General features: G+C 38.8%; 2 protein-coding genes across 2 annotated transcripts in view; both read right to left on the bottom strand.

Moving 5' to 3' along the window:
• LOC311094723 (uncharacterized protein) overlaps positions 1-17803 on the bottom strand; it is a 72927-nt gene extending 55124 nt beyond the window's left edge. The window contains exon 1 of the mRNA XM_084132846.1: positions 17656-17803. Coding sequence (XP_083988972.1) covers positions 17656-17713 — 58 coding nt within the window. The 5' untranslated portion in view covers positions 17714-17803. The remainder of the gene's footprint in view (positions 1-17655) is intronic.
• The window catches only part of LOC311094626 (uncharacterized protein), a 168387-nt gene that overhangs the window by 131396 nt on the left and 11957 nt on the right, over positions 1-25034 (bottom strand). The window lies entirely within an intron of this gene.

A 25034-nucleotide genomic window follows, 5' to 3' on the forward strand; every position in this document is an offset into this window, starting at 1 on the left:
TACGTAAAAATGCAAACAATAAAAACAAACAAACATTTAACCAAACAATAACATACGTGATCAGAATGAATGAAAGAAAGAAGAAGGATAGAGAAGAAAAGAGGGTAACTTAATTCACAGACCTAAGAGTTAGACACCTGAAATCAGCTTTTAGAGAGGGATCAAAGTTACTTGCGAGATTTTGTCTCTGTTCGAGTGATGCTGAGGCAGGAAGCGCGGATGTTGTCCTGTTTGTGCTGCATCTTCCGGTGTCGCAGGAAGCTTGAAAGGCTCACTTGAATTTAACGTTACCGAGAAAGTTCAGATTCATCTCCCGGAAAGGGAGAGGTTGCAGATCTTGGTTGCAAAGGACGCAGCTGCGACTCGAACATGTGTTCGTTCGATAGAGAAGGCCAGGGCCTCCTTCAGATGTTCCTTGGAGAAGCGCTGCGCCGGGGAGGAGAAGAGGAAGGGTTGAGAGAAGAGAAGAGAAGAGAAGAGAAGAGAAGAGAAGAGAAGAGAAGAGAAGAGAAGAGAAGAGAAGAGGGTGTCTCTTCCTTTAAAAGAGACATCGGTTTACGCCCTCTTTTTGGGACACAGCAAATCAGATTTTCTGATCTGACGCGGGAGAAGTTTCTTTGTGTGTTAATGCAGACACGCCTCCCTTGACCATATGTCTTATGAGGGAAAGAATTCATATTTCCTCTTAAGCTTGTACACACAGAACAATACATTTTACTGTAATCTCCTATGTGTGACTGGTTGAATTAAAACAGGACGGTCAGACAGGTACCAATTATGACAGATAAAGGTCGGGGAAACATAATATTACATTTATATGCATAATTACACACACACATAAAGTTTGATTAAACACACAATAAAATTGTCAGTGTTTCCGTTATGGCAAGTGACGAAACATAGGAAGAAACACAGGAATACATATCAACATTTAGTACATTTAAAAGCGACTTTATGGGTGGAAAGTCTTTTTCTGTGGTGGGTTTCTGTTTGAAAGTCCACGAGTGTGTGTGTGTGTGTGCGTGCGTCTGTTGGAATGTCGCGAGGCTGTCACGTGATTCAAAGGCATGGGGGGTTTTAGAGGGGATTCTCAAAAACAGGGTCCCCTTTGTGACTCAAATGTCCCTCTGGGGAGCAACAAAGTTGCAATTTTGACATTCCGAGCAGACTTAAAGGCGCCATGGACAGACCCGTTGTCTAAGGAGACAATGAAGGATGTGTTTGGAGATCAGGATTCACTAATTTTAACAGCATGTGACCAGATGTCATAGTCATTGTTGTTACAGGTCAGTCTGTGAGACGATCAGATCGCGCTGGTGATCTTTCTTAAATATCCAGTTCTCCTGTTGCTTCAGTTTACCATTTAAGTCAAGGTAAGGCTATTTTCGATTCTGTAATAATTCATAATTTTTATCTTCACATAAATCTGTATTTTATGTACACGCGTTCGCACTTTAAATAACGTACATGGGGGTACAGGGCTTCTTATTTCTAACAATTGGAAATACTCAGCACTCTCTTCTCTATGCAACAATAACTTGTTTGAACATCATGCTATCACACTTACAACTCCCAATAAAATCAAAATTTTAACTAGATGTACCGCATGGCGGTACAAAATATGACCGCCGCTCAGGCCTGCACTGGCTTTCCACAAAAATAAATGACGTGGAGCAATTTGGCTGTATTGCGTGTTTATGTATATACCTAAAAAAAGTAGCAGTATGTGCATGTCTGTCTGTGTGTGTGTGTGTGTATGTGTGTTTGTTTGTGTGTGCGCATGTGTGTGTGTCTGTGCATGTGGATTTGTATGTGTGTGTATCTGTGCGTGTGGATGTCAGTGTGTGTGCATGCTTGCGTTTGTTTGTATTCCTGCATGTGTCTGTGTGACAGTATCATCCTAAACCAGCAACCCTTCGGTCAACAGCACCATCTACAGGCCGATGAGTGTACAGTCACTAAATGTGCACATAAATGAATTTATTTTATACCCCCCCATGGATGAAATTCTACGAAACTTAGCATACCCCCAGAGGATGTCAAGTTAATCATACACATGAAATATGGTGCAGTTCTGAACATCTCCACTGAAGATAGGGGCGATTAAAGCAGAATAATATTGCATTTTAATTTTTTATGGGAGGGGCGCAAATCACAAATGAGTGATTATGGGCTAGGTTGATGTGGGCCCTTAAGACCAACAAACCATAAAAATTTCTTCATCCTCGGTTCCACGGTTCAAGTAGTTATTTAGGAAAAACTGCATTTTTTGGGTTTGGGGGGGCCCAGCACGGGGGGGGGGGGAGTGGCCCCCGGGGACCAAACGAAATTTTTCCGTAAAAGTCTAGTGTCTAGTTTCGGTGTCCCTGGTATCGTTGACGGAAAATTCAGTAGATTGACAAAAAAAAAAAAAAAAAAAAAAAAAAACTTTGACAATCCCTATATGACCGCTTTCGCTAGCGGCGGTCATAATTATTTATCGCCCCCCAGGTCAACTGGGAAACTTTGCAGAGGAGCAGTATGTGCTGCTGTCCTCTTTCCCTGAGGACGGCCCCCCACTTATAGTCTTTGGTGACTTCAACATTCATCTCGAATAGCGGTATGCAACAGACTTGATCTCTCTCCTAGCCTCTTTCGACTCATCACCACAGGTACTCACAAATCAGCCAACCAACTGGACCTGGTTTACACACGCAACTGCATCACAGACAACATTTTGGTGAGACCTCTCCATGCACTTCTTCCAGCACTCACACACATCAACTCATCCCTCCATACTGGCATTTTCCCAACTGCATTCAAGCAGGCACGGGTAACTCCACTGCTTAAAAAAACAACACTAAACACATCTTTTGCAGAGAATTACAGACCTATCTCTCTCCTACCATCAGGGCCTGAAATTAACACCCGACCACGCGCCAAATGCGAGTGAATTTAGCAATTGGCGGGTAAAACTGTCAATCTACCTGCCACATTGGCGGGTAGCCAATGAGAATTGAGTGATTCATTAGTTGTTGTTTTTTTGTGTCTGTTTTTTTTTAAGTCCGCCATTTCGTTTGTAATTTCGTTTCGTTCGTTTCGTTTCGTTTGTTTCATTACTGATGTAACGAGGCGGTCAAGGCACTGACGTCCATGAAAGCAGCGCAGTTTGAGAAGATGCGACTCCTGTTTCGGAACGTTCGCGCGATCGGAGAGAAGATGAGGCCCTTCTAGGTTTGGATGTGCGAGTAACGTTAAGTATTAAACTGTTGGTGAGATCGGATGAGAATAGATAAAGCAAATCTGACGTTGGTTATGGTACAATGACAGTTACACAAATGTGTGTGCAAATGTATGTTGGGACTTGGGAACCAGTGAGAAAATGTCCGGTACCCGGTAACTTTATCAGTAATATTAATATTAATTTAGTTCTGCTTAACGGTTCCTGAAGGCTGTAATTAACAGTTGCCAGGAACTGTCTACTGAATAAATCAGCCATCAACACAGTAGCCTATGTGATTTGTTTACATATGAGCTGGGGTAACTTAGGTCTATATCTGTTGAGTTAGCACGGTGTGTGTGTGTGTGTGTGTGTGTGTGTGTATGTGCGTGCCAGATTAGCAGCAGTCAGTATATATGACTATGTCTGTGACACAGCAAATCAATGAATAAAAAGATTTTAAAAAAATATAGTCTAAGAGTTATTACTTAAAATGATTTCGTTAATAACTTGACAGCACTTAAATGTATTCTTACAAGTTAAAGAAAAATGTTTGTGTGATTTCTATTTTTCACCTTTATGAGGCAAAAAAAAAAAAAAAAAATGGCTGGTAAAAAGTTACTGTGGCAGGTGGTCAAAAAATTTAACTTCAGGCCCTGCCTACCATTCATTGTGAAGACACTTGAAAGAGCTGTTTTCAACCAAGTAACATCCTTCCTGTCTCTGAACAACCAGCTGGATATCAACCAATCTGGCTTCAAGAAAGGGCATTCAACTGAGACTGCATTACTGTCGGTCATGGAAGCCCTACGGATCGCAAAAGCTGCTTCCAAATCTTCAGTCCTCATTCTCCTGGATCTGTCTGCTGCCTTCGACACTGTGAATCATCAGATCCTTATGTCCAGCCTCTCATCGCTGGGCATCGCAGGAACTCCTCTCCACTGGTTTGAGTCCTATCTCACAGGTAGGTCCTTCAGGGTCGCATGGAGAGCGAGGTATCCAGAGCACATCAACTGACCACAGGGGTTCCTCAGGGTTCAGTTCTTGGTCCCCTCCTCTTCTCCATCTACACTACATCACTGGGACACAACATACAGGCACATGGTTTCTCCTACCACTGCTATGCTGATGACACACAACTCTTCCTCTCATTTCAACCAGATGATCCCACAGTAGCTGCACGGATCTCAAGCTGTCTGATGGACATTTTGGCATGGATGAAGGAACATCACCTGCAGCTCAACCTGGCAAAGACTGAGCTTCTCGTCCTCCCTGCCAATCCGTCTCTACAACTCGACTTCACTATCCAGCTAGATTAATCAATCACCCCATCAAGGTTGGTCAGAAATCTTGGAGTAATATTGGATGACCAGCTGACCTTCACAGATCACATTTCAAAGACAGCATGTACAAAGATGTACAAAGATTACTGTCATCTGCATACATTTGGGTATTGGCATTAGGACAAACATTTGGTAAGTCATTTACATACAAAGGAAATAAAAGTGGACCCAAAATAGAGCCCTGTGGGACACCTGCAGACAAGGCAATAACACCTGATTGATAATTCCTAACTCTAACTGAGTCTGATGTGTTAAATACGATTCTACACATTTAATAGTGCCTGTGGCGAAGTTAAAATTTTGTAACTTAGATAGAAGAACTCCATGATTAATGGTGTCAAATGCTTTTTTTAAATCTAGAAAGCCAGCACCAACAACCCCTCCTCGATCCAACAGTGACTTGACTTTGTCAACGAAATAGTAATTGACTGTTTCTATATACGGAAGCCGAATTGATATGGATGTAAAGAATAGGAACTAGTATTTAAATGATTTGTCATTTGTTCTGAAACAAGTTTTTCGGCCACCTTGGAAACCACCGGCAGGATACTAATAGGTCTGTAGTTGCAGATAGACAAACGATCACCCCTACTTTAAATACAGGAAAGACTGCAGTCAACTTCCAAACATTTGGGAACAATCCCTGAGCAAATGAAAGGTTAACAATTTTCGTAATTGGGTATTCTAATGATTCAGAGAGCTCTTTCAACATAACAGCGTTCAAACCAATGACATCTTTCGCTCGAGAGGGCCTCAGTGATCTAATCACTCTCACAACATCTGCCTCAGTGATATATTCTATGCTAAAAGCTGGCTCTGTGTTTTCGACTTGACAAGGAGTGTTTTTATATTCAGAGGAAAAACACTTGATGATATTTTCTACACAGTCAATGAAATGATTATTGAGAGCATCAGCTACTTCAGCTGGCTTGTCTCTTAATTTTCCACCAACAACAAGTTCAATTGATTTGGCTTTGTTAACATTATGTCCCATTAGTTTTCTCAACTGGCTCGAGATAGTTTTAGTATTACCTCCTGCTTTTTCAATTATGGTCAAAAAGAAGTTTGCTTTGACTTTCCTTATCTCTTTAACTACTCTATTCCGTAGCGAAGTGAAAATATGTCTATCACTGCTTGCTTTGGATTTAACGGCAGATTTTAAAGCCATATTCAGTTTTTTCATTAGATTTACGATTTTTATGGTTATCCAAGGAATGGTGTTCGTATTTTTTTTTCTATGCCGTTGTCTGCATGTAAATGCATCAATTGATCTCTGCAGTTGTTGTGTAAATCTTTGACTGTCTTCTTCCAAAGATCTGCCTAGAAGTATGTTATCCCAGTTGATGCTCTGGACAGCACCTATAAACTGACCCTGCATATTTTGGGGGATATTTAAAGATTCTTGTTCTTGGACAAACGGAGTGAAACGCTTGTTAGTTAGCTTCCTGGATATCAGGATCATATTGTGGTCTGATAGTCCAGTCAGCATATTAAAGGACAATTTATGACAATTCGCTTTGGCCTATTGCTAAATATTAAATCTATTTGTGTTCTTGTAGAATTTGTTACTCTGGTAGGCCCATTTATAAACTGTGTAAGATCACAATTTGACGATTTGTCACCTCCTTATTAAAATTACATTCCTTTAACATATTTTCAAAATATAAAATATATTCTTAAAAGATGGAGGGCGACAGTGTAATAAGTGAGAAGGACATAGATGGAGATAAAAGTTATGTTAAGTCCAATACACTCCAATTCATGTGTGACCAACTTACACAGAAGAGACTTTGTTGCTCAGCACATGAAAATACCTACTTACCGTGATCTCAGACTGAGGTGATGTGGTTTCTCCACTGCATGGATCGTCATGTGTAGATTCAGGTGAGTTTTAACAGAGAAACTCGTCCCGCATTGATCACACGTGTGCAGCTTCTCTCTGCTGTGGATCCTCTCATGTGTTTTCAGATGTGCTGACTGACTGAATCTCTTGTCACAGTGTGAACACTTGTAAGGTTTTTCTCCAGTGTGGATCCTCTCATGTTTTTTCAGAGATGATGACCGACTGAATCTCTTGTCGCAGTGTGAACACTTGTAAGGTTTTTCTCGAGTGTGAATCATCTCATGTGTTTTCAGATGTTCTGATCGACTGAATCTCTTATCACAGTGTGAACACTTGTAAGGTTTTTCTCCAGTGTGAATTCTCTGGTGCCGTTTTAAAATGGTTACTGAAATAAAAGTCTTCTCACACTCAAAGCACATGTACTCTCTCACTCCAGTGTGAATTTTCTCATGTTTATGTAAATATTGCCGCAGTGAAAAACTCTTTCCACACTCAGAACATGAATACGGCTTCTCCTTCGTATGAACCCTCAGGTGTTCCTTCAGGTCTGATGAACAGAGAAATTTTTTGCCACATTGATCACATGAGAACGGCTTCACTCCGGTGTGGATCATCATGTGACGCTCAAGATTTTTTTTGTATGTAAAACTCTTCCCACACTGATCACATGAGAATGGCCTCTCTCCAGTGTGGATCCTCATGTGTTGCTCAAGAATTCCTTTCTTTGTAAAACCGTTTCCACATTGATCACATGAGAATGGCTTCTCTCCGGTGTGGATCATCATATGATGCTCAAGATTTTTTTTGCATGTAAAACTCTTCCCACACTGATCACATGTGAACGGCTTCTCTCCGGTGTGGATCCTCATGTGAATCTCAAGATTTACTTTCTTTGTGAAACTCTTCCCACATTGATCACATGAGAACGGCTTCTCTCCGGTGTGGATCATCATGTGATGCTCAAGACTTTGTTTGTATGTGAAACTCTTCCCACATTGATCACATGAGAACGGCTTCTCTCCGGTGTGGATCATCATGTGATGCTCAAGACTTTGTTTGTATGTGAAACTCTTCCCACACTGATCACATGTGAACGGCTTCTCTCCGGTGTGGATCCTCATGTGAATCTCAAGATTTACTTTCTTTGTGAAACTCTTCCCACATTGATCACATGAGAACGGCTCCTCTCCGGTGTGGATCATCATGTGATGCTCAAGACTTTGTTTGTATGTGAAACTCTTCCCACATTGATCACATGTGAACGGCTTCTCTCCGGTGTGGATCCTCATGTGAATCTCAAGATTTACTTTCTTTGTGAGACTCTTTCCACACTGAGTGCAGGTGAAAGATTTCTTGGCTCTTCTTTTCTTTAAAAATGTCTTTTTAGTCTTTGAGCGACTCAGAGGTTTTCCTCCAGGTTGGACATGAAAAAAAAAAAATTTACATTAAAATTTCAGTACATCAAAATAATTCAAAGAGAGAAATATAAAGTGAAAGGACATGAAAGTGAGCCCTAATGTAATAGTAGAAAGTAGACAACTTATTATATAGTCTGATAATTTGATGCCTTTTTATAAATTGATTATATGTCCTTGAAACTTTGCATAAATGAGGTAAATTTATCTTCCAATTATTATCTTTAAAACATTATAGGCACAAATCCAGTGTTGTGCCAGAACGCGTTCATTGAACGGATAGTTCATGAACTCGTTCATATTTTGGGCGAACGTGAACTGAACGTACCGTATTACTGCCTGATGAACGTTACTGTGAACTCGTTCATTCTGGTGTTTGTGAACGGCACGCTCTCTCAGTTTAACTTCGTTCAATAGGATGCCAGATTTGAACAAATCTTTTTTTGAGTCATTTTGTTCATTTAAGGGGCTTTAAATGTTATACTATTAACTGGCAAATTCTCCGAACACATCCACCTACGCAATCTTGATCATATTCTGAATTAAGAAATCATAATAATGCAGTCAAAAATCATTTACAGGGAACATAAATAAATACTTTACCTCGAGTCTTTCGTTTATTTGTCACGTGACAGACGCAATGAATGGATCGTTCATGAACGACTCATCACTTACGTTACAAATCAAATCAAAACAAAAAGCAGCAAGGAGGCGTCGTATGATCATTTAAACGAGTTTTATGACAAGGTCGGTGAGGATGGGAAAAATCTGACGCATAGCTTCAGTGTTAAAACTGATAAAATAATTGTCTGTGGTTCTATATGGGCTGTGGTAATCATTTTGAAAAATAATATCTCTATAACTATGAACTAGTTCATTTTTGGAACTGTGAACTTAGTTCAAAAATTTGAGTACATGAACTATGAACTGAACTAGTTCATTTTAAAATTTGTGAACTGAACTTTGAACTAGTTCATGTTGAAAGTGAACTTTCCCAACACTGCACAAATCCCATGTTTCTTTAGCAAGAACTATTAAATATATTTGATCAATGACACAATTCTCCATTCATCTCTGATCTCCTTTCAGCCCACCAGTAGATAGACAGCTATCTAACATGGGGGGGGGTAGTTATCAGTAAAACATTTTTTTACTTCGTTTATATAGTTTTTCTTTTTTACCCAACAAACATAAGGATACTGATAATGCATTCTTGCGTTCTCAGTCTATGGCAAATCTTTGTGAAGGAAGACAAGCATGTAAAGTTTATCTGGTTTCAAACTGAAGCCAAAACACTGTCTGAAGGTTTTCTGAAGAACTGAAAAGTTTTTAAACCTATTGTTGCGCCGGCGCCAATAAAGTCATGCAGATAGCAGATTTGAACAAAATATCTATTGCAAATACAAAAATAAGATGAGTAAAGAAAACGGGGTTCTTAATAATCACCCTTTATTAAATATATGAACACAGAAACCCCCTGTTAACAGGTTAATGTCACGTTTCCCATTCCATGACTAGTAAAATAATAGCAATTTACTCTCTGTAAAATGGCGTAATCTGCAGGGTGATGGACACGGAGATGGGTAAAAAGGTTGATAGCTACACATTCTGCAGCGCCGCGTTGCATCTAAGACAACTCGAGGTATCGCACACCGGACGCGCACTTTCTCAGTTTATGGCCAGCAATATTCTTATGCTTAAAGACATTATGAAATTAAGATAATGTCTGTACTATGTTATGATTGTACTGTACAATTAAATACAATCGTTGCTAAGTATGCAGTCTGAACACTTTACCTCAGAGCGTCCGTTAAACTGAATGAATTGAGACCTGAAAATCCGATAACATCAGCAATTCTCATTTAAGCAGCTGATTTCTGTAAATGAATGTAAAATTAAATGTATATTGCAGCACAGGGTGAAGTCATTTACGATGATTTGAGACAAATTTAATGTAAATTTAATATAAAACGATGTAAATGGCGCTCTGTGTCGCGGTAATTTGTGTGTCTGGGCGCCGCGGACAGAGCCAAATGGCACCGCCGCCGGTGTGTGTACACTCATACAGAATAATGTGTTCGAATTTTAAAGACGTGGCGCTGCGCTTCTCGTCCGGTGTGCAACCCCTTGGTGCTGTTTTCTTTGAAGCCGAAGAACTCCATACTGTGGCAAGCTTACTTTTTTCGGATGTGGGCGTGGACGAACGATGCGTCGTCTTCTTATTTGATCAGCGGGTGTAATACAGCCACCTGAGAGGTCAACCAGGTACTGGCGCTGGAGTATTTACGTGTCATATTATCATAAGAGTCCTATTCATTTTAAACATTGTGGTTATCGCCAATACCGTTATATTGTCACACTCTAAATTAACACGATTTCATGCTTTGAATATCACGATAATTGTCAACACCGGTATATTGCGACACCCCTACCCACCATAATACTTTAAGAAAGCTTAGGTCGACCAGTATCTACAGCTGACTGTTCCAGGGACACGTTTAAAACTGAATTTTAACTGGTGTATTGTTTATTTGTATGTTTTATGTTTACTCATTAGGATACCCGTTTACACTGTGAACAGGCCAACAGCTGCTGTTTTTATATGTGCTCCATAAATAAATATGAATGACTGACTGACAACTATCTAACATGATATCAACATTAAAATATACAATACTGCCATATTTTGACACCAACTTTGAGATTGATACTGTATTTATTTGACTAAAAACGTTTTAATTATTAATGGCCGGTCACACTAGACTTTTCCTTGCACTGACTTCCATTCAGGCGCATGTGAAAGTGGGACACCAGAAACACAAGCTCAAGTGAATTACTCTGTGAGAAATAACACAAGCGTTTAGCATTCAAGTGGAGTGGATTGTTTATTTTAACATTTTGAATTATTATTATTTGTTATACGTTAAATTTATGTTTGTAAAAAAGCTGCCGCAGAATGTGACGTCATTTCACAACCGTTTCAGTGTCTGTAGAAACTTCACAAGCCATAGAGTGGCCATAACTTTAACTGGCTTTAAATTAACTTCAATTTAGTTAAAATTTTCAAATTTTTATTAGAATTGCCCGTGTCCTACATGTTTCACCCAACCCTGTTACTCCTGATATGATTTGTCTCCTTTTAAAAACAGAGCATTTCTAGAAACTGTGACACACAGGAAGTGACATCATCTGGGCTCTTTCTACTGCATGATGGGAAGACAAGAAAATAATCTCAATCCATTGTCTCAGTTTTTACACAAACTCTACAGTGTTGATCACATTCATCAACCCTGTTACCTAAGTTACTATAAGAAGAATCTCTAACTATAAATAACTTGCATGATATTTTACAAATACAACTTTATCAGAAACTTGGTGTTTAATGACTATTCCTAAAAAAAACATGTATACACTAGGTTGAAAATGACAAATGGACAAATGTCTTGTTTCTAAATGTATAACTATGGTTTTTTGTTATTGAGAAGGGAAGTTAATTATTTGTATTTGGGTCTGAAATGATACGCACATACGCAAACAAAGTGTCGATGGACTTTTTAAATGATTTTTTTATGTTTCACATATGAGATGTATATAAAAAAATGTTTTCCAATGTATGTGTAAAGGAAAACAAAACATGAATGGCTACATTTTATGTGTTTTCTGAGAGCATCGCTCTGACGATGAGTACTGTGTACTTTGACCCCTGAAGTTCAAGGTGCAGGGGGTGGGGTGAAAGAAGAAAAGGGCAACGCAGTTGAAGATGCTCTGGCCCTTAAATGGAAGTTCAGTGTATTGGATCTTAGGAGTGGATATTATCAGATCCCCCTGAGTAAAGACGACCACGAAAAGACAGCTTTCATTTGCCCAGTGGGGTTTTACCAATTCCAGCGGATACCACAAGGGATTTGTGGAGCTCCCTCGACTTTCCAGCGAGTGATGGAAAAGATGGTGGGAGACATGAACCTGTTGGAAGTGTTGGTGTTGAACTTTGGAGGAGCATGAGGAAAGGCTGCTCAAGGTGTTGGACCGCATGCAGAGCGAAGGGTTGAAGTTGTCCCTGGACAAGTGCACCTTTTGTCAGACTTCTGTCAGCTATGTTGGTCACATCGTGTCTCAAGACGGTGTCTCGACTGATCCCTCCAAAATTTAAGCTGTCAAATCTTGGCCCAGACCCCAGAACGTGACAGAGCTACGTTCCTTGTTAGGTTTCTGTGGGTACTACAGAAGATTTGTGAAAGACTATTCAAAAGCGTCTTACCCACTCAACCAGTTGCTGCAAGGGTGTCTTCCTAACAAGAGTTTAAAGAAAATCAAGGTTGGAGACAACCCAAACAGAGTCATAAATAAAGCCTCGGATCCATTTGGAAGTAGATGGACTGATTCTTGTGAAGCTGCTTTCAATGAGTTGAAGGTAAGACTTACCCAGGATCCTGTGTTGGTCTTTGCTAATTCTCAGCTCCCGTACGTCTTACATGTTGATGCCTGCTGTGAAGAGTTGGGCAGGAAGCTGCATCAGGACCAAGGACAGGTTGAGGCCTGTAGCGTTTGTCAGCAGAAGCTTGACGCCTTCTGAAAGGAACTACCCAGTCCACAAATTTGAGATCTTGGCGTTAAAGTGGGCTGTTGTTGATTAACTGTATGGAGTAAAGTTTGAAGTGCAGACGGACAACAATCCACTAACTTACATTCTGACCAAAGCCAAACTGGATGCTGCGGGACATAGGTGGCTGGCGGCCCTTTCTGCATACGACTTCAGTCTCAAGTACAGGCCTGGGAGACAAAATGTTGATGCCGATGCTTTGTCTCGTCGTCCTCATAGGGGAGTGAATGACCACGAGTGGACTAATATATCATCCTCTGGAGTGAGATCCCTTTGTAAGCTGCCAGTGCAAGACGAGTCCAACTGCTTCGCAACTTCCAGCAGGATTGTCACATCATTGGGAGGATCTCTTAAATCAGTCCCCAGAGCTTACTGCAACTTAGCCACTCTGGATATTTCAATGATTCCAAAACTGGGGTTCTGCAGATCTGTCACATGCTCAGCAGGAGGATCCTTGTCTTGGAGAGATATGGAGAGGTCTTAAAGGAGGAGATCTGTCCAAGGTCAAGAAGGAAGCTCGCGAGGACCTTCCCTTGATGATGAGAGAGTGAGAAAGATTAGTAATGGAGAATGTAGTGGTGTCTCAGTGCACTCGGTGCAGTTCTCCGGTCGCTTCATGATGATTCTGGACACCTGAGATTTGACAAAACGTATGGCTTGGTAAGAGAGAGATTTTACTGGCCACGGATGAATATGGAGGTGGAGAAGTACTGCCAAACATGTGCCAGATGTGTACAGAGGAAGACCTTGCCAAAGAGAGTTGTGCCATTGTCACACTTATCCAGTGATGGACCTATGGATCTAGGATTTATGGATTTTTTATCCATTGAGCCAGACTCCAAGAACATTGGCAATGTCTTAGTCATCACTGACCACAACACAAGGCATGCGCAAGCGTTTCCGACTAAGGACCAGAAGGCGTCTGCAGTTGCAAAAGTATTGTGGGAGAAGTATTTTTGTTCATTATGGTCTGCCTAGACAAGGGATGAGCAACTCCGGTCCTGGAGGGCCACTGTCCTACAGAGTTTAGCTCTAACCCTTGTAACATAAACGACTCTGGGTAAATGCGAATTAGCTCAAAGATATAGGGAATTTTGGAAATATTAATAATTATAACTCATGGTCATAATAATTCAGAAATCGCATGTACATTTATTTTATCAATTATCGAGATTACCTTGTTCTGTAACTGGTCTGGTCATCAGTCATTCGTCCAGCGAATAAATGTGAGATTATCACAGTTAAGAAGGGGTATCCCTTTACAAACTCCAAGAAAGTTTTATCTTCTGGCCACGAACATCAAACTTTCTGAGTTTATGAATTAAAACTACTCAATGTAGTCTATAATATCGAGCTTGTAGCTTAATTAGATCTTTTGATTTCATTGACTTTATAATGGTGGGTTTTCAAACACAGAGACAGTGAAAGTATAAATGAATTTTAATAAATGTAAAACTAGAGAGATTATATGAACTACGAATATAAACGTACGTAAAAATGCAAACAATAAAAACAAACAAACAAACATTTAACCAAACAAGAACATACGTGATCAGAATGAATGAAAGAAAGAAAAAGAAAGAGAGAAGGGGAAAGAGGATAACTTAAATTCACAGACCTAAGAGCCAGACACCTGAAATCAGCTTAATAATGAGAGATCAAAATTACTTGCAAGATTTTGTACTCTTTCAGTGGGATGCTGGAAAAGGACGCACGCGTGTGCACGGGTCTGGCTGGTTTGCGTCTGGCGTCGTCTTCCGGTGTCGTTTCGCAAGACGATGAAAGGCTCACTTGAATTTAACGTTACCGAGAAAGTTCAGATTCATCTCCCGGGAAGGGAGAGGTTGCAAATCTTGGTTGCAAAGGACGGCAGCTACGACTCTAACATGTGTTTGTTCGATAGAGAAGGCCGGAGCCTTCATCAGATGAAAAAGTTTCTTTGTGTGAAGAAGAAACGCCTCCCTTGACCATATGTCTTATGAGAGAAAGAATTCATATTTCCTCTTAAGATTGTACACACAGAACAATACATTTTACTGTAATCTCCTATGTGTGACTGGTTGAATTAAAACAGGACGGTCAGACAGATACCAATTATGACAGGTAAATATAGGGGAAACATAACGTTACATTTATATGCATAATTACACACAAATAAAGTTTGATTAAACACACAATAAAATTGTCAGTGTTTCCGTTATGGCAAGTGACGACACTTGAGAAACACAGGAATACATATCAACATTTAGTAATGGCTTGTTATGTAAAGGGGAATTCTGTTTCAAAGTCCAAAGTGTGTTTTGTGTGTGTGCTCTGGAATGTCACGCGGCTATAAAGTCACTAGGAGTTCACGCTGAGCTGGGGGGGGGGGGGGGGGAGTCCAGCCACACGGGCGCTGGAAAATCATTCCTGAGAGGATAATTAGTCAAAGCTGCCTTTCTAAGGACAAAGACGATGTGTTCGACACTGTCATGATTCACATAATGTGAAAAGCAGATGTCATTGTTGCTACACCCTGAAAAAAATCACCTGCCTGTAATTTTCTAGTAATCCTGAGGACCTTGATTAGCTTGTTCAGGTGTGTTTGATTAAGGTTGAAGCTAAACTCTGTAGGACAGTGGCCCTTCAGGACCGAAGTTGCCCATCCCTGGCCTAGACGGATGCACTCGGACCAGGGACGGGATTTCGAGAGCAGGCTCATCCAGGAGTTGTTTGACCTGTTAGGAGTGGAGAAATCCCGTACAACCACATACCGTCCCCAGGGTGATCCGCAACCAGAATGGTTCAACCGGACCCCTTTGGATATGTTGGGAACCCTGGATCCGAAGCAGAAACCGCCGTGGAGCCGTCACAATGGACATCTTGTACACGTGTAAAATAGCAGCCTGAACGAAGCCACAGGATACTCGCCTTACTTCCTGATGTTCGGAAGGGAAGCTAGATTGCCCATAGATCTGAGTTTTGGTGTGTCTAGTGATGGTACTTCCACTAAGTCTTACCAGCATTTTGTCAAGACCATGCAGCAAGAGTTGAAGTCTGCGTACGAGCTGGCGGAGGAAAAAGTTGTAAAGAAGAATGCAGGAAATAAGAGAAGATATGATCAGAAACTGCATTACTCTCACCTTATTCCTGGAGATAGAGTACTGATAAGGAATGTTGGATTGCAAGGGAAGCACAAGTTGGCAGACAGATGGAGTGCTGAGCTCTACATTGTCCAGAGCCAGATGCCTCACTTACCTGTGTTTCGTCTCAAGCCAGAGATTGGAACTGGACCTGTCAAGAATCTGCATAAGAATCACATTCTTACTGTTGGACAAGGGTTGAGACAGCAACAAGTTCCTGACAGTGTCCCGGAACCCAGGAAGAGAGTTCTGAGGAAAAGGAAGGATGCTGGACAGACAATGAAATGTATGGAGTCACGTACCTGTATCACGTACCTGAAAATCATCATTTGACTCCTAGGAGAATAGACCCTTCTCAGAATAAAGCAGGGGTTTCTGATAATGCTGTTTCGGAGATTGTTGAACAGAGTGCTTCTGAGAATTTTGAGCATTCTGGAGAGAGTTGAGATTTCTCAAAGAGTTGAGAGAGATGAGTTTGTAGAGTCCGTTTCAAGATTGTAACCAGAAAGTGATTCTGACAACTTGCAAAGTGTGTTGCAAGTGATGTGCAAGACCTTTCAAATGTGAATGAGAGTGATGAAAATCAAGGTATCTCTAATGGGGAAACTGAAAAGAAGAGAAGGTCTCAAAGAGAGAGAACTGTGCCTAAGAGGTTTATCTATGATAATCTTGGGAAGCCAAAATTTGAGCCTGCCATTGCTCAAACTAAAGGTGTAAGTCCTGTTAGATACTGTCCTACCGTCTTTTTGTGGATGAATGTGCCTGCAAGAAGGTTAAGTACCTGTTTAGTTGACTTAACTGCTAAACACTAATTTGAGTGATTTGTTTCAGTATAGACATGGGTCTATTGTGATATATTATTTTGCTCATTCATTTGAAAAGTGGATATGTGTTTAAATATGTGAAAAGAGCTGAGTGATTGAAATGTAAATTGTGTGAATCTTAGTTGTCCCTCGTTATGAGGGCATAACGATTCTTGGTGGGGGGAGAATATAGAGACCTGGAAAAATGTCTTGGGTTTCTAAATGTATAACTGTCGTTTTTTTTATTGAGAAGAGAAGTTAATTATTTGTATTTGGCTCTGAAATGATACACACATACGCAAACAAAGTGTTAATGAACTTTTTTTTTTTTTACGTTTCATATACGAGGTGTTTTTTTTCAATGTGTGTGTGTAAGGGAAAACAAACCCAGAAAAATCTTCGAAAATGGGAGCTCTGTGTGGATATTCGCTGATGCATCTAACCAGTTCAAGGGAGGAGTTCATCGAGATCTACTCAACGTCGTTGTGGATTGCGTCACGGATGCTGTTTGTCATCTCGTCGGGGAGCAAGGATTAGAGATTACTATTCTGCATTGGAATTCTTGTTTTCCTGATTCGTGAGTAGCCTACACTGGTTTTGCATCAAAGAGCTCCAACTAGCACTATCTGTGCACTGAGAATCCCAGCTGGGAAAAATTATAATATTCTTTTGACATTATTATTTTTTTTTTTTTTCTTGGTTTATGGTGATTATTGGGAATCACTGCAGTTGTGTTGTGACTTTGTGAATTTAATTATTTGGTCATTCAAAGAGAAACAAAAGAGAAAAGAGTACTGAGAAGTATAAATACATATGTTAATTGATCTGCCATAATTTTGTGTGATTTCCAATGGAAAGAACCGATTTGTTCATTTTTTTTTCTTTGAGAGATTTGTTTTTTCAATTCTAACGGTAAACACAGTAGTGTTGTTTTTATTATCATTTCCAAATAGAAAAAACATAAATCTGACACTATCAGGTGAAGATGTGAGATCTGGGTTATAGTTGTTGATACTGTAACTGAAGGGAAATGTGCCTTTACCGGGGTAGTGGGTAAATTTAAAATCCCCTAGACAGAATCCTACCTTGTGAGCCACAAGATTCTACCCGGCGGGAGGGCTACAATAGTATTTAGCTTGATCAGATGTTGACAATTAATATAAAAATGTCTCAAACCTACTGTACACTTACTGTCCATTTGTTGAAGAAAACCCAGAACATTCTGTACCGTTTCATAGTTGAACTGTTTATCTAAATGTGATGAAGTGCTTGAATGTTTCTAACATGAATGTTCTTCAGCATCATGAATGAATGAAGAATAAACACCAACCTCTTTGTTCTTCAGGATCTTCAGTGTGTTTCATTCTGCAGGGTTCTGGATCACTCATGTTCTCACTGTCCTCTTTAATAAACTCAGTCTTTGCAGATTTCAGCTCTTCCTGATGCTCTGATGCTCGTCTTCACTTGTAGCTGATGGGAATTTACAGCATTTATTAGAGAATTATTGTGGGCGGAGCTTCGCTGATGATGTAATTACAGAGGGAGGAGCTTCACTGATGATGTATCCAGCGTGGGAAGAGCTGATCTGCCAAAATAAAAAATATAAATTACTGAGTTTTTTTTTTAATAAATTACACTAAGAATGTATGTCTGTCTATTCATCGTACAGTAACTGATGCCAATTCATTATTTATTTTTAAGATTTTTTACTGCTAATCCTAACATCAGTCTGCTTCTTCATTAAAATACAGACCTGTATACCTGTATCTAGACATAAAGAAAAGAATATAAATAGGTTAACATAGCTGCCAACTCTCACGCATTCACCGTGAGACACACGCAATTGACACTCTTCACACGCTCTCACGCCACACATCCATTTTCTCACGCACAGAAAAATCGCGGAGCAAAGAGGACACGGAGACCGACAGACTAGACAGAGCAGGTTACTTATGATATTAAAAAAATCTCAGCTCTCAGATTCTGTCACTTTTATTACGAAATTCAGACAATAAATACCGTTTTGGCGCTTGTAAATGTGACGCGACAGATCCCTAGCGGCACGTGAACCGATCATCTCTAGCTTTAAACACGAATGAACACTGTTGAAAGATACAGTACAACTTACCGAAATGTATATTCCTCATACATAATATCGACCAATCAATCAAACAAAGGGGTCAATAAAACAGCTGGAGAACAATCATGTCACATAACATTTACCTCAGGAAAGCCATTTAATGAACATAATATAGGCTATAGCATGTTAGTTGGCTAGAAAAAAAGAGCTATAGAGAGTATTTGGCTAAATATGTTTACTATATTGCATATTTATTATATTTTTACTTATATCATTAAATAAAGTTGTTATTATAATAAAAAAACGCATTATATTTAATTTGTGTTATTTTTTACATTGTAACATGTTGTCACTAAACCTAATAAAATTCAGTTTAGTTACTAAAATGTTTTGACAATCACAATACACTTATTATTAAACTTTGACTTTTGACTTGACGAAACAATCACACAAACGAACACAAACTCGCTCAGGTCTGAATGAACTCAACATATTCTCCTCATGCTCGCTGCTGCTGCACTAAATGTTTATTTCAGAAGGAAGACGCCAGAAAAGACGCACAAGTATCGCTGTGATCGATGAAAACAATACAGGAATGAGCCTGTCGCTTAATCAAACTGTATGAAGTGTGTGTTATGGTTGTGTAAATATGAGAAATACCGTGAACTGCTCTCCTCACCTCAGAAGACTCGACGCCGAAACTCTCAATGAGGGAAGAGAGACGGCACCGTCATCGGTCGCCAACTGTAGGAGAGGGGGTTCAGCAACAGTACCTGTCAATCAATCCAGACGTCAGCTGCCGCTAATAACCTGAAGTCGGAGGGGGGATGCCGCTTTTAGCCAAGCAAATATAAAATTGTAGTACTTATTTAAAATACTTATATTAGTAATTATGTCATATTATTTGATTAAAAAAGGTTTATCCAATATAAATAAAGTAACAAATATCATAGACATAATACAAAAAAACAAACATTAAGCTGCACTTTGAAAATGTACGTGTATAAACATAATTTATGAATGAGTGTACATGTTTGTTAAATAATGAAATCTATACATAGAAATAAATGCCTATGTAATCATATTGTATATTTATTAAAAACACATTCATTAAACATAAATAATGAGAACGGACAAAGGCAAAATTCATTTCAGGATAAATCTCTGTCCAAATAGGCCCTATCTTTATTAAATTATAAATATTGTAGCTAATGTATTTAACAGTTTTTCATAAAAAAAAAAAAAAGTAAATTGAAGTGTTCAATGCCAGTTGTTTCAACTGGTTTCGCAGTTTTAGAATGTTTGAGCAGTGTGTATGATTGACACGCAGCGAAATATAGCCTAATATCATATTATAAATATAATATACAAATTATTATTTTGTACGTGTATAAATTGGATGTTGTTTATCATGCTGCTTTACGATTTGTGACTGATTCAAGTGTGCGTACACATCACTGTAATTTATATGAGTTGACAAATTGGACTTCACTGTGCTTGAGGAGGAAACATCATATGTTGATCTTTATTTTAAAAGCTTTACTGGGTAAATTACCACAGTATATATCTAATCTATTGACATACTGTACTAGTAATACTAGATCAACAGTTAAACGTTTACTCAAGAACTCAATTTTCCATACAGAACTAGGTAGATCAGCCTTCTCTAATTATGCTCCTTATGCATGGAACGAGCTTCAAGGTATATTACACATGAAATATGTACCATCTCTCACTTCTTTTAAAAACACTTTAAAGTCTGTTTTTATAGAACGGTGTAAATGTTTTAGTAATTGATTGTGGGTTGTGTTGTCTTTCAGATATGGAAATTCTTTGTATGTTTATTCTGTTGTGTTATGTACTTCTTTGTATTTTTTTTTCTTTGTATGTTTATTCTGTTGTGTTATGTACTTCTTTGTATTTTTTTGTTTTGTGCTGACTATCTTGACCAGGACTCCCTGGTAGAAGAGATATTGTATCTCAATGGGACCTTCCTGGTTAAAAAAAAAAAAAAAAAAAAAAATATGAATGAGTGTATATGTTTGTTAAATAATTAAATACATACAGAAAGAAATGCCTATGTAATCATATTGTATGTATATTCTTTATACATATTAAATATACAACATTTAAACTTAAATAGGCTAATGAAAGTCCTGTCTAAAAGAAGAAGAAAAAAACTCATCAATTACCTTTATTTAAAATCACATTTTGCTATCATTTAAGTTCAGTTTTACATTTGTAGTACTACTTTAATACATTATTGTATTTGTTTAATGAAGCAGCTGTAACTGTTGAAACAGGCTTTGTATTTGTTGTTCTGAAATCAGAATGATTGACAACAATCATGACCTAGATGGTAAAGTTCGGGCTTGAAAAACCTTAGCCAGAAAGTTTGAAAATGTTTGAAAAAGTGTTGTAGCATGGTCTAACATGATTTACCATGTTGTTTCTAGTATGGTTATCGCCGGCGCCACCATTGACCATTGGCTACTGTCGCTTGACTTCCAGTTACATGTGATTGGTTGCTACTACGTTGGACGATACTGATTGGCTGCCACGAAATGGCAGGTCCCTCTTAATATGGCAGGGCTTCCGGCTGTCAACGGCAGCTACTTCCTGCTGCCAGCTGCCGATTTTTTTAGCTGAACCTCTACTGGACTGTAGATGATCAAAGACGAGCATATGGCAAGCCATTTTAGCATTAAATACCCCTGGCTGTACTAGTCGTAATTTAGTTTTGACTAGTCAAAATTCAAATTCCAGATATCTTAATTCCAATTTTGACTCGTAGTAATTGTCATAATTATAATTTGACTAGTCAGAATTATATTTATAGATATTTGCAATTATAATTGCACTAGTAAGAAATCTGATTTGAGATATCTTTAAAATACATTTTGACTAGTCAAAATTGCATTTAAGATATTTGTAATGACGTCATAGATATCTTCAATTGATGAGTCACACATATGTAAAGGTAATTAGAGATATCTCTAATTCAGTTTTGACTAGTCACAATTATGTTTTAAGATATCTAATTGTACGAATCTGCTGTTGTGTGACATGAGAATAGATTTACTCAGCTCCTCCCTGCCTAATGATTAGTGCTAACTGCTAACAACAGTAACGCTAGTCTGCTGAGAGAAAATATACTGGATTAAGTTAATTACTTCAGGGATTATTACATAACATCTGGATGCATTCATATTGTAAAAGGTCTCCAACATGTATTAGGAGCTTTGATTTTAATATAATCATGTGGCAAAACTGACCATTGCTGTAGTTTGTCACGGGTCTATGAAGGAGGACTCAAATGCAGAACGAGTATTAACCGGTTTATTGACAAACATTTAACTTAAAGGTGCTGTATGTAGCTTTTCTACCAAAACTAATCCTTTTTTATTGCCAGTGTGTGAATGGGTTGTAATCTCACATTAAAATGATCCACTTTGCGGGTTTTGCTATTTCCTCTGAAAGCAAGTATTCTTATTTTTAAGTGAAGGTCCCGGGTTGGATTTACCGCCAGTGACATCACCGCGCTCCCGAGCCTCTCGCCTCGTCTAGCCTACTGACTTTGCACTCAACAGCGAAGTGCAACTTATGACATGGACTTATGACTTATGCAACTTATGACATGTCTGATAACATTAAGAAACGGCCTGCGCCCAGCAAAACACTGACTCCAACACAAACTCCACATATTGAAAAAAAAAAAAAAAAAGTTTTTTTCTGCTGAAGCTCGTAAGGCCAGACGTGATTCGGATGAAATTCGGGTAAAAAAAACACGGATCAACATCGGCAGGGCATTTGAATGGAGAAACCTTATCTACAAACCTAGAATGTACATTTCCTGAAGAAAATGTGAAGTAGTGCTTGCAGTGGCAAAATTCGGCACGGTTGATAGGGTTCCATACTTATTATGGTAACATTGCGAGCATGGAGCATTAGTTCAACGTCAAGCTGATAAAAGTAGCCTATTATTGTAACGTTGCAGTGGGAGTTTACCTGAGTTTCCAGCATGTTGTGGGATGCTTTCTCCCGTGTGTTGCGTGACGCGCCTCAGTCTGGCCGGTACCCACAGCGCGCTCATAAATTCGAGCACGCGTGTGAGCACGCGCTTGTAAACTTATTGGTTGCAATCTGAAACATCACCGCTAGAGGCCACTAAAAACTACATACAGCACCTTTAAACTCATTTATTGTAATAAATACAGTAAGTTTCAATGATCTTTGAATCTCATTCCAAGCAGTTGGTGCACTATAAATAAAAGCAGTTTCAGTGTCTTCATTAAGGGAACATTTAAAAGAATATATCGACTTGAACGCAGATTATACCCTTGACTATTGACAGTTAATAGACTAATCATATACAAAGGAAGCTGACCAAATATGGCCTTGTACACAAGTATAAGCCAATGCTTGTACCTTTCTTAAGTGAAGTGAAGGCCAACCAACCATTTCATACAGCGCACAATGATGAGTATAATAATTTGTATGAGTTATAAATCTTAGAGCAGAGTGATAAACAGAGTCTAATGATTGTAAAAGAGCCTTAGTGGTATTTCTGTAAAAAACATCTCCATAATCTAAGACAGGTAAGAAGGTAGCTTCCACCAACTTTCTCTTGGCTGACTGTGAAAAGCAGGCACTATTCCGAAAATAAAACCCCAGCGGTAGCCTTAACTTAGATAGCAATTGTTTAACATGTAACTTGAATGATAAATCCTCCTCCAACACAAAGCCTAGGTATCTGTAGGAGGATAACAGTTCTATAGATTTACCCTGTAAAGAGGTGGTGGAGAAGATTCACACTTATGTTTCCAAGAAAAGACCATGCATTTTGTTTTCTTATCATTCAGAACTAGTTTTAAAGAGAGGAGGTTGCGCTGAACTATTACAAATGCTTCCTGCAACTTTGAAATGCAACTATCAATGGAGGATGCAAAACAATAAATTATGGTGTCATCTGCATATAAATGAATACTTGCGTCTGATAGGTTGTCACCAAGATTGTTAATATAGGCAAGGCAAGGCAAGTTTATTTATATAGCACATTTCATACACAATGGTAATTCAAAGTGCTTTACATACTATTAAAAATAATCAGAAGAAATAAGAATATACAAAACAGTTTAAAATAAAGAAACAAGAAAGAACTAAAAATAATTAAAACAGTTTAGAATAAAGAACAGTTTAAAATAAGGAAACGAGAAAGAACTAAAAATAATTAAAACAGTTTAGAATAAAGACTAAAATAAGACACAGTATAAACAGTCGGACAAACAGTGACACAGTGCTCATTCATTAAATGCAAAGTTAAACAGATGTGTTTTGAGTCTGGATTTGAATGTGACTAATGTAGGAGCACATCTGATCTCCTCTGGAAGCTGGTTCCAGCTGCGGCTGGCATAATAGCTAAAAGCGGACTCTCCTTGCTTAGAGTAAACTCTTGGAACTTCTAGCTGATGTGATCCTAATGATCTGAGTAATCTGTTGGGTTTGTATTCCGTGAGCATATCTGCAATGTATTGAGGTCCTAGGCCATTGAATGATTTATATACTAGTAATAATACTTTAAAATCAATCCTATAAGTAACTGGCAGCCAGTGTAATGACCTGAGGACTGGTGTGATATGATCATATTTTCTGGTTCTGCTAAGAATCCTGGCTGCAGCGTTCTGTATGAGCTGCAAATGTCTTATGGTCTTTTTGGGAAGGCCAGTGAGGAGTCCATTACAATAATCCACCCTGCTGGTGATGAAAGCATGCACTAGTTTTTCTAAGTCTTGATTGGAAACAAAGCATCTAATTCTTGCAATATTTTTCAGATGATAGTATGCTGATTTAGTTATTGCTTTGACATGACTATTGAAACTAAGGTCTGACTCTAAAGACACACCAAGATTCTTGACCTGATTTTTAGTTGTTTGACCTTTAGAGTGAAGGTATGCGTTCACCTTGAGAACTTCATCTTTGTTTCCAAACACAATGATTTCAGTTTTGTCTTTGTTTAACTGTAGAAAGTTTTGGCACATCCAGCTGTTGACTTCATCAATGCATTGAAGCAGAGAGTCAGTGGGGCTGTAATCATCCATGATTGACATATCAAAAGCTTTAGTCAAGTCAATAATCATTGCAACTCCACGTTATCTAATGATTTTCCTGATCAAATTTTGGTAAAATATAGTCTTATTACGAATAGGACGGATATGGTAAATAGCTTTAATAAGCATTTAATTTCTTCAGGTTCTATTTTTAACGAAATTTCAGTGAGTGATATACCAAATCCATCTCCTCTTCTTAGAGAAGATAGCCATACTTTTAGCTTTTCTCCAATCTTAAGAAGTGAAGTTTTAAAGGCCTTAAAAAACCTGGACATTAAGAAGTCTGCAGGACCTGATGAAGTTGAGCCATATTTTTTGAAAGTAGCTGCTGAGATCATTGCTGGCCCACTAGCTTATATTTTCAATTTATCATTAGAACAGAATGTTGTCCCTGATGTCTGGAAATCTGCTCTGGTTGTACCCCTGTTGAAAGGTGGTGATCCAACCAACTTAAATAATTATAGACCGATTTCTAAGCTATCATTTAAAGCCAAAATTTTAGAATCTATTGTCAGCGAACAG

The sequence above is a fragment of the Abramis brama genome (assembly GCF_963993115.1).
Source record: "Abramis brama genome assembly, chromosome: 1".
Lineage (NCBI taxonomy): Eukaryota > Metazoa > Chordata > Actinopteri > Cypriniformes > Leuciscidae > Abramis > Abramis brama.